This window comes from Semicossyphus pulcher, unplaced genomic scaffold (genome assembly GCF_022749685.1).
Source record: "Semicossyphus pulcher isolate SPU_LCO1_2020_fin unplaced genomic scaffold, fSemPul1.0.p SCAF_20, whole genome shotgun sequence".
Classification (NCBI taxonomy): Eukaryota; Metazoa; Chordata; class Actinopteri; order Labriformes; family Labridae; genus Semicossyphus; species Semicossyphus pulcher.
Genome location: NW_027211694.1, coordinates 18,481,118 through 18,494,261, shown reverse-complemented (window position 1 = coordinate 18,494,261; position 13,144 = coordinate 18,481,118). Strand labels below are relative to the sequence as shown.

Genomic DNA, 13,144 nt, shown 5'->3' with positions numbered 1-13,144 from the left:
TCTGCAGCCACATCGGTCAAGGCACATGTAAAGTCTTACTGTGAAGCACCTTTGCAGCCCAGCTCTGTATTATAGTCTCAAAACGAGTCCATAGATTGTTTCATTCCTTTTTTATAGACATTTTTTCCTTTAGAAGAAGACTTCTTTCAATAAATAACACAAATATATTCATACGTCATATATAGATAGATAAACATGTATAAACTACATGCATTTCATATAATTTAAATAATTTATATGTACAGTCCCCCCCCCCACACACTCACTCACTCCCTCCCCCCCCAACCCCTCAACAAGTTCTTCCATTAACAGCAGCGCTGCACCGGCCTGTAGATTTGCAGCACATAAATGTGAAATATGATTTTAATGGACCCATGATTTCTTCAGTAGAAGTATCATTTTATAGCAGAATGTTGATCTTAGCCACCATGACACATAATCCTTTGGTGGGAGCACTGTCAACAGGAAATAAATCCTAAACAGGAAATAGAATCCAAACAGGTAGTCCTCAGCAGGGCATGTATTGTTTTGTTTACGTCCTATGACGTTTTCTTGACAAAGCACAGACACAAGAAGTGTCTATGCGTATCCACCTCCAGCCCACTGAATTTCGAACCTGCGTTAGCGCTCGAACGAATGTTTGTGTTGTCTTGCACTGCGAGTTCCAGTTCTTGTCGTCAATGCCCCTGCAGCCTCCTTTGAAAGGCCTTGGGGTCCGACAACGTGTCTCATAAAAGTACTGTTTGATGTCCTGTGTGGCACTGGTTTTAATTTTGGCCAGAACAGTGACAGGGTCCCCCCTTGTGTCCACTGCTTGGGTTTTGTCTGTCACCCACTGGCTCTCGCTGTCGCACACCGAATATTCCCCCCGGTAGCTCTTGTGCTCAGCATATCGCTTCTTTCGTGTCTTGTTTCCCACGGCCCCGCCGTCCACGAAATCGTCCGCGAGGTACAGCGGTGGGGGCTGCAGAGGCAGCCGGTCGCTAAGCAGCACCCGAGGTGAGTTGTACCGCTTGTGCTGCCTGAGAAGGTCCGAGTTCAACAACATCCCCTGCTGGTCCACCAAACCTTCACTGCTCCCGCCACTGCGAACCCCCGCCCCCCATTGATCCACATCACCCTGCTCCTCTAAAGGAAAGTTCTCACTGAGGAGAGGAGGCAGCATGTCCTGGGGCTCAGCGTGCTGGTTCTTCCCCTGTTGGCTCTGGTTCCCCCCAGTCCTCCCCCTCGTCAGGTCGGCCTGAAGCAGCTGGATGATCAGGGAGTTTAAGGGGTCAGGACTCGGCTGCTGCTGTTGCCCCTGGTGACTGCTGTCCATGGTGGTTGCCTGGATACCATAGAGGTACACGAGGACCATCACATACAGCAGGATGGACATCACTAGATTCACCTGTAAGATCTGGAGAGACAGAAAAGAGAAACTTTTAAGACGTGTGCTTAACCGAGGTTGTTCTTTCTTACAGACATCAGAATGTATTTTCTTTTGTCATAACAATTGGGACAAACAAGTTACATAAACACCATGACATCACCCATTGGTTTTTCAGGCACCCGTTTTGAATCCCCAAGGTCCCCATTTTGGCTGTCGCTCTCCACTTCCCCAAGTGGCTTGAGTTGTTGTGTCCTATCCTGGTTGAGAGGCCACCGTGGTAGCAACTTGTAAAAAAAAACCGGTAGCCACGGCCTAAAGCATGCCCTGCTTTATCGTCTAGTTTACAATTTGTTGCACCATAATTTAAGAAAATTAATATCATACTGTTTAGAATTAAACTTTAAACGTGATAGACATAATCATTGGAAGAATTTTTCCTGAGGTAATAATTCAACTGGGAATTTGGGCCCTCTTTCTATCTGGTGTCGTATAATCTGTTCTCTTTGGCAATCAGTGGAGTCGCCCCCTGCTGTCCATTAGAAAGAATGCAGGCTTTGGGCACATCCGCACCGGCTTAACTTTTGAAACCAGTCCACTTCATATACAGTCTATACTGTAATGTGCGACTCTCCAAGAATGTAAGCAATTGGAGCTACAGCAGTGGCAATAACACACAGCTCATAAGGTACTTTTAAAGCATTAGTGCCCAATTGGTGCAAATTTGCACCAAAAATCACACACCTCCACAATGTCATAACTCAGTGAAATCTGAACAGACATGATAAACATATTTCTCAAATATATGTCTATAAATCCACTTGAAAATCAAAGGAAAAATGTGCTCCTTACAGCTTCTGAACTTCCCTGAGGGGGATTTATTAAATTTTCTCTTGGGAAAGGAGTGTGTAAGTCTTTGAGGCTTTATGGGAACCTCTGCCTTGACCTCTGCAACCACACTGTAAATAACAGCAGCAGCATTTTGTGTGTGCCTGTGTGTGTGCGTATGTGTATGTGTGGCTTGGTAGGAATCAACAGTGATGGGAACTAACGTGCTGCTGCATGTACATCATACCATGTGAACCATAAAACACTTGGAGTAATACGTGGAAACGCTTGGCATTCACATTTAAAATATGCAGAATGAAACCTGGCTCGAACCCACAAATAAGGTATGTGTGTTTGTGATGCTATTAGAATCTCTTTTGAACAGCTTTAGTTACGTTGAGGTGTAAACACAAACTAGTAAACTATTAATTAACTATTATTAATTAAATTAATTTTAGAAAAATATGTAGTTTACTTGTTTTTGTTATGGGAAGGTTACAAGAGGTAACGCCCTGCTTCTTTCTGAACAAGGCATAACAACTTCTCAAACCAGGCCCTTCCAGAAGCGTCCGTCATGCTACGGTTTACTTTTTGGCTTGGTTTATGTTGGGAGCTTCTGTGCTGTCGCTAGTAACATTTACTGTCACATATTAAAACACGCCCAATAATCTGCTCAAGCCTGACATTTTTTCTGTTTGTTTTGCTGCGCATGTTCACTTCCAGAAAAACCCTGCGGTGATCAGTAGGAGTAGCGTCAAGTCGTTTTCTAATGTTGATGTGTGTGATTAGCAGATGTTTCAGAGCCACATGCTCATTCCCAATCAGCACGGGTCTGGATGTGCGGGTGGTGTAAGCCTCAAGGAAGTATTATAACCGTGGAGTAGTTCTCAGAAACAAAGACCGTCTTCCTTTTTTTCTTTTTTTAAACTTTCTTTCCTCCAGAAAAGCTAAACGGCTAAGTCTCATTTACAAAGTTCCACATATTAGCAGCCTCTTTCTGCAGCCTCAGTCTTCAAATGTTGGCTATGACCAGTCTAATTCAATAAGCTTTGTTGGCATGAATGTAACTGTTACAATATTGCCAAAGCATCATGTAATTATACAAATATTGTTTGAATATATAGATATAGAAATAATGATAATTTAACTAATGTTGTGAGAGAGGATTGTTTTTCATTTATTCCCTTTAAACGGCTTTTCACATTCAGTTTGGGGCTTCCTCCCACCTGTAATTAATGGTATATCAGCCACTAGGGGGCAGCAGACTTACTGTAAACACTGACATATTATCAACTTTACATACATGACAGACGTGTTGGATAGTTTTCGTATTTGCACAACCAGCAGACACAGAGCAACATTTGGAATAGTTTTTCCGGCCTCCTCACTCCTCACATGAGAAGTATCTTTCTCTTGAGCTGCTAAATGTGACTCTATATTCACAAGCTTGGTGCTAACTTTGTTTACTGTTTGGTTATGCAATTAGTGTACAGTAAAAGTTTCTTGAAAAACGGATGCAAATCATTACCTAACGTCTTGGCACTAACAGTATTTTCTTTAATAATGGATGACAAAGTCAAAGAACAAACTTTCCTCCAGTGCCACCCAGGGTAATCATAGTATTTGCACAGATAAGCAGGTGGTGATGTGCATTTGAAGTTTCAGGCAAGCTGTTATTGAAGTTGCAATCCAACGCACACACACACGTTCTCTGGACGTCTTTCAGTGAGAAGAGGGAAATTAAAGGTGATGGATAATGGACAAACAGATGGCTGCGGACAAAAACAGGTGAGTTCCCATCAGCGATGTTACAGCTGGATGATTACTGTCAGATGAAGGGACGGGGGGGGACGCCGGAGCAATGTCACCTTACAATCGATGGCTCAGGAAACCAACAAACACACATGCACACACAGTTTGTTTTATTTCCCTAAAAAAGGCACAAACACACACACACTTTAAAACTTGCAAGGACTGTCAGTTTTACAGTCCTGCTCTTGCAGAATTATCACAGTAAGGGCAACTGGCAGCAAACATCAGCCCATGATCACATCCGCTAAAACTCTAATTGGTAATCATGAAGATCCATCCTTACTTATTGTTATTATCAGAGAAGAGTACTTAACCTCTGTCAAACCCTTAATTGACATGCAATTTCATGTATTATTACCTGAAACCGCTGGCAGGGGTCGGTGTCAGACAAAAGCGATTTACTGCACGCTGCCTTTGTTTACATTTTTTAAGGCAGAAATTAAAAGTGAGTGATGCATATGACTGTTAAAGAAAGCAGGATGAGATGACTTGTTAAAAATCACCACTTAAGCATGTACAGGACAAAATCAGCAAAGAGATAAGAGATATGTCCCCACAGGGGGCGCAAAAATGTAACCAAACAAATGCAGGATCTTCCCTTTTTATCACATCTGGTTCATTCGGTTTAAAATATCTTAAACACATCACTTAAACACAGCTCGTTATGAAACCATCTCAGTTTAATACTGATGCCTCTATATTGTATGACTGACAGAAACAAACCACAAAAACAGCAAGACTCTTTTTCCCCGTCACCACTGTTATATTCCAACTTAACGATTTATGGCAAAATTGCCTTTTTTGACGTCTACAAAGGTCCAAAGTGAGAAGTATTTTAGACAGGACTCCTTCGGCTTCCTTTTAAAAGGAAGCCTCACTTGGACTCCTTATTAAAGGAAGCCTCAGGAGGTTTTTCTTCAAAGGAAACCGCATGTACAAGACTGGATCAGCTCAGTCTCAAAAAGCAGATAATTAACTGAAGAACTGGAAAGAGAAAGCGTCGTCATATTACAGTTAATAATCTCACATAGCCACAAATAAATACATTACCTACTCGCTATGCATCCTGCAAACAGCTGTTTTAAAAAGAAAAATGGTATGAAAAAGAAGTTGCTTCTGCCTTTCACTCCCTTCCAAAATACATGCATGGGCGGGTCAGATCAGAACCTTTATGACACCATGCAATCTGCTTTTGTCCACAGGGGGCGCTGACACAAAATAAAAGAGACCTCACAGCTGTTAACAAATGTGATTTGTCCTCCTTCATGCAATTTATCCCTTTGTTCCAACCTCTTATCCATTTTGTCCGACAGTGCTTCAGAATTCCATTCGGAAACATTTTGTTCACCAAAATGCTGGGTGCCGTGTTGTGACGGGGACTATGCTGGTCCTCCTTCTAAATGGGCAGGACTGTGCGAGAAAAACCTGAATCATGACACTCTGGGATTGTATCACCAACATACATGTTTTAACCCAACTTTCTTTGTCTTTGTCATCTTTGAATCAGGCACCCGGCCTGTGAAACTTCTAGCATCTAGTCAGACAAATTAATTTTCCCTCCCGCTGCCATAATCATTGCCATAAAGGCCTCACTGTAGTTTATGATGCTGATAAATGAAGCACAGCAGGTGAGCCATAACTTTCTCAGTGGGGAGCCTGATAATGAGACTGCGTGTGTGTGCCCTGCATGCTGTCCGATGTTTCTATATTTACTATAGGAGCAAACGTACACTGAGGACACTAATGTCCTCACGTCAGCAAGAAGTTACATTGGGACATGGACTTGAGTTCCGGGTCAGCTCTTGATTAGATGTTGGTTAGGGAATAAATTAAGTCTTTGAAAGTTGCAGTGTGTGTGTGAGAGAGATGAAGGGGGAAAGAACTAACCTGACAGATGTTTACACTCTCGAAAGATAAAATGCAATAAATGATAAAGATTGGCAGCCACAGATTGTCAGGATATTATCAAAGGCATGAGGGTGAATTCATTCATAGACTCAGTCTGTACTTTAATCTGTCAGAATGTGAACACAGAGCTGATAGTAAATGATAAACTGTCCATTTGCTTGTTTCTACATCTATCAGTCTGCCCAGGTTGGCACGATCCACAAAGCAGCTGAAAATGTCCCTTTTTTTTTTTCGTAAAATGAAATATGAAACAGCCTGAACGGTCAGCATGAGAGAAACACATGAGCGCGGCACTGATATTAACAGACTGAAAATAAGATGGCAAAAGTAACAGCAAGTTAGACTAAATATTAATTCCTTCCTCACTACTGTTTGAAAGCAATTGAGTATAAAGAGGTCAACTCTGGGTAGCACCTCTTCTGTGGGCCTGTCTGACTCCATTAAGACAAGCAAATCACACCAGCTCACATCAAAGCAGAAGTAAGAACAGAATACAATAAAAAAGAGACGACGGAGTGTTAAGCATTATATTAACTGAGATAGGTAAGAACAGTATGTTGGATTGGACATGTTTGGTGCAGTAAAACAGCTTTTTTAGGAACTATTTTAATAACTGGTCTGACAGTCTACTTCATGGGCCCAACAAGTCTCAGGAGCAGATATTTTAAAAAGCATGTCCTACAGACATAGGTCCATTAGGGTTTGGGTCAATCATGTCAGATTTTCAAGGCCTCAATGTCTTTTCTTAAAGTGATAGAATAACTTTTCTTCATAACATACATTTTTCATGTTAGGTATCACAGGCTGCATCTGAAAATATTGGTAACATTCCAAAACTGTCAGCCTGACAAGTATTAAATGACTTTAATTAAATTTGTCCTTGAACCCATTTTCAGGTCATCTGTGTTGGTCATGCGCTGTGATCTCGACACATTGTAGACGGAATGAAAAGACAATTTTTTTTGTCAGATTCTGACGAGCTGCTCCTCCTCCCAAGACGTAGTCTCCGCCCCCTGTGATAACAGCAGATAAAGTTACACTTTTGCTTGAGACATGAAGAAACAATTTAAACAATAAAGCTGCTAGTGTTAAACTGACAATCTCAAAGATTTCAGTTTTTTTCTTGTGGGCATGTTTTTGAAAGACTAAGCAAAAGTGTGCGCTGTTATTCCCATTTGCTTGATTCAACATGTCTTTCTTAATGATGGTAGGCCTTTCAAAAGAGGTAGAACACTTGATGTTTGTGTTTGAGCCACCTGCTGTATTAACTAGTTCAATCAAGCATACCCCAACTCTTACTCTGTGCAATTGTTGACCCTGTTGTCAGATAAAACTGGTATTGCAAGAGGCTACAACTTACAAATGTCCAATTTTCTAGACATAATAAAAGCTGTTTTTTTCTGGCTTACGGTCAAAGTAAGTTCAAGATCTTCTTGTGGATTTTAAATGCTCTTTTAGCCTCTATTCTATTTTTCAATTCACATAGGACTGTGTATACTTTTAGCTGGATACTTCCACTGAATCTGATTCAAAGCGTGTTTATTGCCCTGCAGCGTAAACGCTCTATGTACATACTGTGAAAGAGTAAAGGAGCAGGTTTGGGCAAGAAGGAACATCTGATGCCTCTGGGAACTGTCTGATGACCTGTAGTTGAATGTGAGGAATCTACTCAGATTCTGTGAAGTTGTGTTGGTGACACGACCAGCCTGTGTGTTTGAGGGTTAGGTTACTACCAGCATCTCTTCAGGAAGTGTACATACATTTTTCCTTATCTAACTTCTTCCCTCAAAGAGAACCAGATTCCACACAGCAGTGAGAGTCTTAAGAAAGTTACCCCCGGCCTCTGACTTAAACGGATAATTGCTCCAGAAAAATAGGTTTTTCATGTGACATTCAGATGGTACTGAAGCCTGAAAATAGGCACATAACTGGATGAAGCTGGAATGCAGGTTTTGGGGCTTAGTTGCCAAGCACCACCACAATGTCCCATGTGAGTTCCTTTATTTTACCACCAATAAATACTTCCCTGCCTGTTTCCTGGCATTTTCCATTGACATTTTCCACATCTGCAGTAAAAGTCTTGTCATATTTTTGCAGTCCATGCCTCCTAGCACAGAAGTTCCCTGCCCAAGGATGTGAGGCTTTCTGAATAAGTAACATCTTTAAAATCACTTTAAAGCCTTTTATTATACCATCCCCTCGTGCTATTGCCAACAGGTCTGTTATTATCAGGCATTTTCTGGTGGGAACATGTTGAAAGGTTAATTTCCTTTATTTATTTGCTGCAATCTTGAATTATTTGTTTTTGATTTTGATCACTAACATTATTTTTAAAAGAGGCCCCGTGCCTAAAATGCTAAAAGAATTATAATTATCCTGTGGCAGACTGCAACAAACACGTGGCAGCTCCACTTTGTATGATTTGGCACCATTCTACAGAAATCTATTAATAAGGCTGGTTTGTGAAGTATTTCAATAATCTCCTAACAGACTTTTAATACACCTCAACAAAAGGTAAAACAACCAAAAAAATAGTATTCCTACACACATTTCAGCCACACTTTAATAGACACCATCACTTAAAGAGGGGGACATTTTTAGACGGATACATAATGTTACAATGTTGGATGTCCAGACTAAACGTGGGTGAAGTTTCAAAACTGTAGGTAAAATATGTTGGAGTAATCCCCAGGCTTCTCAGCTCAGTCTGCAGGCTACTGTGAACGCCAGGTTTCACACAGTGTTTTCTACACGCTGCACTTTGTGAAGTCACAAAGTGCAGCCTCAGCAGACTTTAAGACTTTAAGACAGACTTAGACCCCCCTTTAAGTCTAATGGAACATGCAGTCCACATGTACAGTATGTTCAGCTTCGAGTCCTTCCACACACGTATACGCATATAATATATACAAATCAAGTACGTTTATTACCAGAGCCACTGACAATGTTTTATTTTCCAACCTGCTCTCTGGGCAGTTTGTGAAATAGTCAAGAAATGATAAGATATGGGATAGTGAACATAGTGAACATAGTGAACATAGTGAACACGAAATTCAAACAAATATAATTCAACTGGAAGTATATTCTGGCTTGCAACATAAGAGCCTAAGACTGTCAGCTTACATAGTATTTGAAGCCAAAAAGCCAACTAAAAAAACAAAAGTCAAAACTGCACATTGTGGGTTATTAACGGGTGCTGACACTTGCAGAGACGGCCATGCAGCCAGGCAGCAAGATGAGTAGAAGACAGACGAGGAGGAGCGATGAGGAAATAGGAATATGAGCTAACCAAACAAGTTCACAAATGTTTGTGGAAACGCACAAGAACATGGAGGTATTCAAACTGTTCAGTGAAAAACTAAAGGAGAACGCAATAGATCAAACTGTGGAACAATGTCGATTAAAAGTAAAAAAAAAAAACAAGACAACAAAACATTAAAGTCCGTGATCGTGTTTAGTGTGATTGAGGAGTGTGCTCTCCTTCTTTGTTTACTTCAGGGAGTTTTCCCACGTGCAAATTCTGACCAATCAGAGAGCAGTTTCCTCACGAATTAAAACTTTCGGCTGCCGTGTGAACACAAACCAAACTCCAGGCAAAATGCAACATTGTAACATTTAATTCAGATCAAACAAACGGACTTTAGGTGTGAACCCGGCCTTAACTTCCTGTTCTTACAGAGTCACAGGTGTAATGTGTTTTTGACTGGAACGAGCATATATCTTTGTTAAACCTTACCAAGTGAGTATGGCGCCTGAACCTAACCAAACTGTGACCATTTTTTTAGATTTACACAACAAAACTTCTCTGATGTGTTATTTAGGCCCAAACCATGATCTTATCCCATAGCCTACAGTGTTGACTCTGTTTTTGGAACAGCAGAGCCGTGAAGGCTGCCAGGCAGATCAAGGCTGTAATGTTGAGGGCACTGAATCAATTTCAATCCAATGTTTTCAAATTTGTGCCAATGAACACAAAAAAAAGGGAAGGGATTCATGCGTCTATGTACATTTTTCTTACTTTTAGATATTTGTTACTATTTCAGGAACTGTCATGAGACTGGGTTTCTTTTTCACTATTGTTTCTCTTTGCATCACATGTCCATCTTAAAATCTGCATGACAAGTTGACTGCCGATAAGTGAGCCTGACAGACCAAACAGAATGTTTAAAAAGCCGACGGCTCCATGGCAGGAAAAAGCAACTTCAAAGACATCAAAGAGTAAAACACAACATACAGAACAAGAACATCTTAAATGTCTCCACTTGCTTATATTCGACAACAGATACGGTTTTATTTTTTACTCTGAGCGAGGTTACTTCAAACAATATCGACAGATATAATTATCGTGATGATGTATCTCATTCGTCCACTACCCAGAGCTCCTGACCATAGATGTGTTTGAACGTACGCTGACTGCTGAATTCAAAGATTAGCCGTAAGACTCTGCTTGGTCTCCAACATTACAGTCCAGATAAGGCTGCATAACAACAATCCACTTTACCGTCACTCAAACGCTGGGTAATCCTTTACTTGGAGAATCACACTCGGAACTGTTGAACATGATCTTAAAAATTACTCAACAAAAAGCAGAGACGCAGACCTGAGGAAGTGTTCACTTATATTTATGCAATGACAGCACATGAACCACCAAATGACTAAGGAGGAAGTGTTTGATCCACCTAAATGAACTGTCATCGACACACAGCACAGAGATTTGAGGACAGGTCTGGGCCTGATGAGGCGAGACGAATTTATCTAAAAAAAAACCCGACCAACTTTCCTTTAATCAGATGAGAGTTTTTAATGTGAAAGTCTCCCGCAAGCACATGAGGCTACTGGTACAGGAGATCATTAGGGCCAAAAGAAAAGATTATGAGAGGAGGAAAAATACAGATTTTTAGATTTTTATACAATTCCAGTTAATTATTGAGGGAAAAAAAGCCTTTTTTCTGTTTTACATAAATTCTGACATTTTAACTTTACTCTCCACATTTTAACCTTATAGTGAAACTGAAAATAAATAGAACTTCTCTCGTCTCTCCACTCTTCTTTCTAAGGCTTGGCCCTAATACACTTCTCTAGTTTTGTACATCAGAAGTTTTTGCTTTTGAACACTTTCACCTGTAATTTGAGCACACGGCTACAACAAATTACAACAAATGATCACATGTGATGAACATTAAGTGTTATTTATTTAAGGTATAATAAGTAGGATTTTCCTACAAAAATAAAACATTACAAATATAATATAAATCATCACTTACGGGCCTCTATACATGTGTGTTGGTGAGTGGGTGCAGACCCTTGTGAGACCCTTCCTGTTATTGTTCCCAGAGCCAATCACAGTGTAAAGGCGAGTGTGGGTGTGGTTCAAATAAGCAACTGGGCCCCATTTAGACCGGCAAACATGGCGAAAGAGCGATGCAGAGTTGGCCTTCTGTCTGTTGGACAGATTGGTGCCTCAAACTGGACAGGACAAGTTAACCGGTGGTTAGCATTCTAGCGCAAAGGTAACCATGATGCTGTCAGTGTTCGCTCGGCAGGGTGGGCGTGTTCTCGCATAAGAGAGTGAGAGTGAGCTTCTGGTTATGAAGAGCCCAGGAGGAGGGGCCCAGTTTGAATGTGTTGTTGACAAAATGCAGGGAAAAATCCTTCTTATTATACCTTTTTAATTTCTCACTCATTCCAACAGGTCCATTAGGTGACTGTACTGTTCTTTACTCGGTCTGAAAGGGTTTAGATGAATGCTTTATTGCCAGTCTCAGCATTCTACAGTCTGTACATCTACAGTGCGTACAATAAATAAAAAAATATATGATAACCATGTGAAACATGGCAGTTTTGGAATGGGAACTAACAGATACACATTAACAAAATAAAGCCCTGCTTTATGACAGGCCTTTTCCACTTAATGGAAATAGTATTTAATGCCATTACAAAGATCTGATTTACTTCTCTCAATTATAGGATGAGATCTTACTTGGAAAAAAGAAGCCAAAGTTAAACCCCTGCTGTCAGGTGTTACTTCAAGCTCAAACATTATCCTGAAAAAGAACTAAAACTGCCGTAAAAACCAGTACATGTCCAAAACGTTAGTGAAGCCAGGGCAGAGAGTTTTCTGACTGAACTTTACATGTTTGTAGATAAAACATGAGTGAAGTCAGTTTCACTTAGATATAAGGGTACTTATTCCAAAGCTGCAAGCAGGGTGATAGTTAGCTTTTACACACAACTGACTTATGAGGGAAGCAACAGGGATAAACGGCCATTACTCGGTGTCATTTCAGCACTGACCTGCACCATAAACAGAGAGGAGAAAACTGCACCCTTCCTTTCATCACAAGACCAAATGCTTTCCAGGTCAAATGGAAATTGTCACACACAGCATTATGAAAACAAAGCCTTGTTGCCAAAACAGAAGCAAATATGTTCATGCAGAAAATTCAATTATACTTTTACAATATCAAAAGAGTCAGCAACGTTTGCCTCACCCACTTTGCTCCCTCCAGTTCTTCAGCTTTGGAGGCTCAAGAGCCATTAGATCAGTGTCCAGCCTTCATCCTCTCATCATCTCACACTCCTATCTGCTCATATTTATCCTCACTACTCTCTCTCTTGCCGCTTGTGCCGTCATACTTCTCTTAAGCCCTGGTAGAGGATTATGTAATTCATAAACTAGTCCAACAACCTCCTAACTTCATAGAATTTGTTAAATCTTCTGTCTATGATATGCAACTTTTCTTTACATTCAAAATAGAATTCTGCAGAAGTGAAACACAATCTCCAATTTTTACACAAATCATTTATTGTCCTAAAATAGCATTTCAAATTCAAACAGAGCTTACACAGTGTGTGAGTTCCTCCTCCATCAATTTGTCCCTCTTCATGTCCCGAATACTCCTGCTAACCATTGCCAAGATCCTCGTCTCACATCCGCTTCACGCTCACTGAAGCTGTTAATCTGCACCAAGCTCGTGTTGAAACGTAGAGCTGCTGCATATGGAAACATGTAAAAGTACAACATGTAGGCACAAATGTCAACATAAGGCAGATCTGTTAGAAGGAAGAGCTACCCTGAGGTTACAGATAAGTGTCTATTGCGTTCAGTCTGTTGGAGCCGCAGGTAGAAGCCGCGGGATTGATGCAGATAATCAGGGATTGATGCGGATAATCAGTCTGCCCGTGGAGGCATCTTAGCTAGAGCAGACCGAGTCCTCCCTGCACCAA

At 40.8% G+C, this 13,144-nt stretch overlaps 1 protein-coding gene across 1 annotated transcript in view; it reads right to left on the bottom strand.

Annotated features, from left to right (window-relative positions):
• Nucleotides 1-305: 305 nt before the first annotated feature.
• ntf3 (neurotrophin 3) overlaps nucleotides 306-13,144 on the bottom strand; it is a 38,607-nt gene continuing 25,768 nt past the window's right edge. The window contains exon 2 of the mRNA XM_069671287.1: nucleotides 306-1,399. Within this exon, the coding sequence (XP_069527388.1) occupies nucleotides 533-1,399 (867 nt within the window). The 3' untranslated portion in view covers nucleotides 306-532. The remainder of the gene's footprint in view (nucleotides 1,400-13,144) is intronic.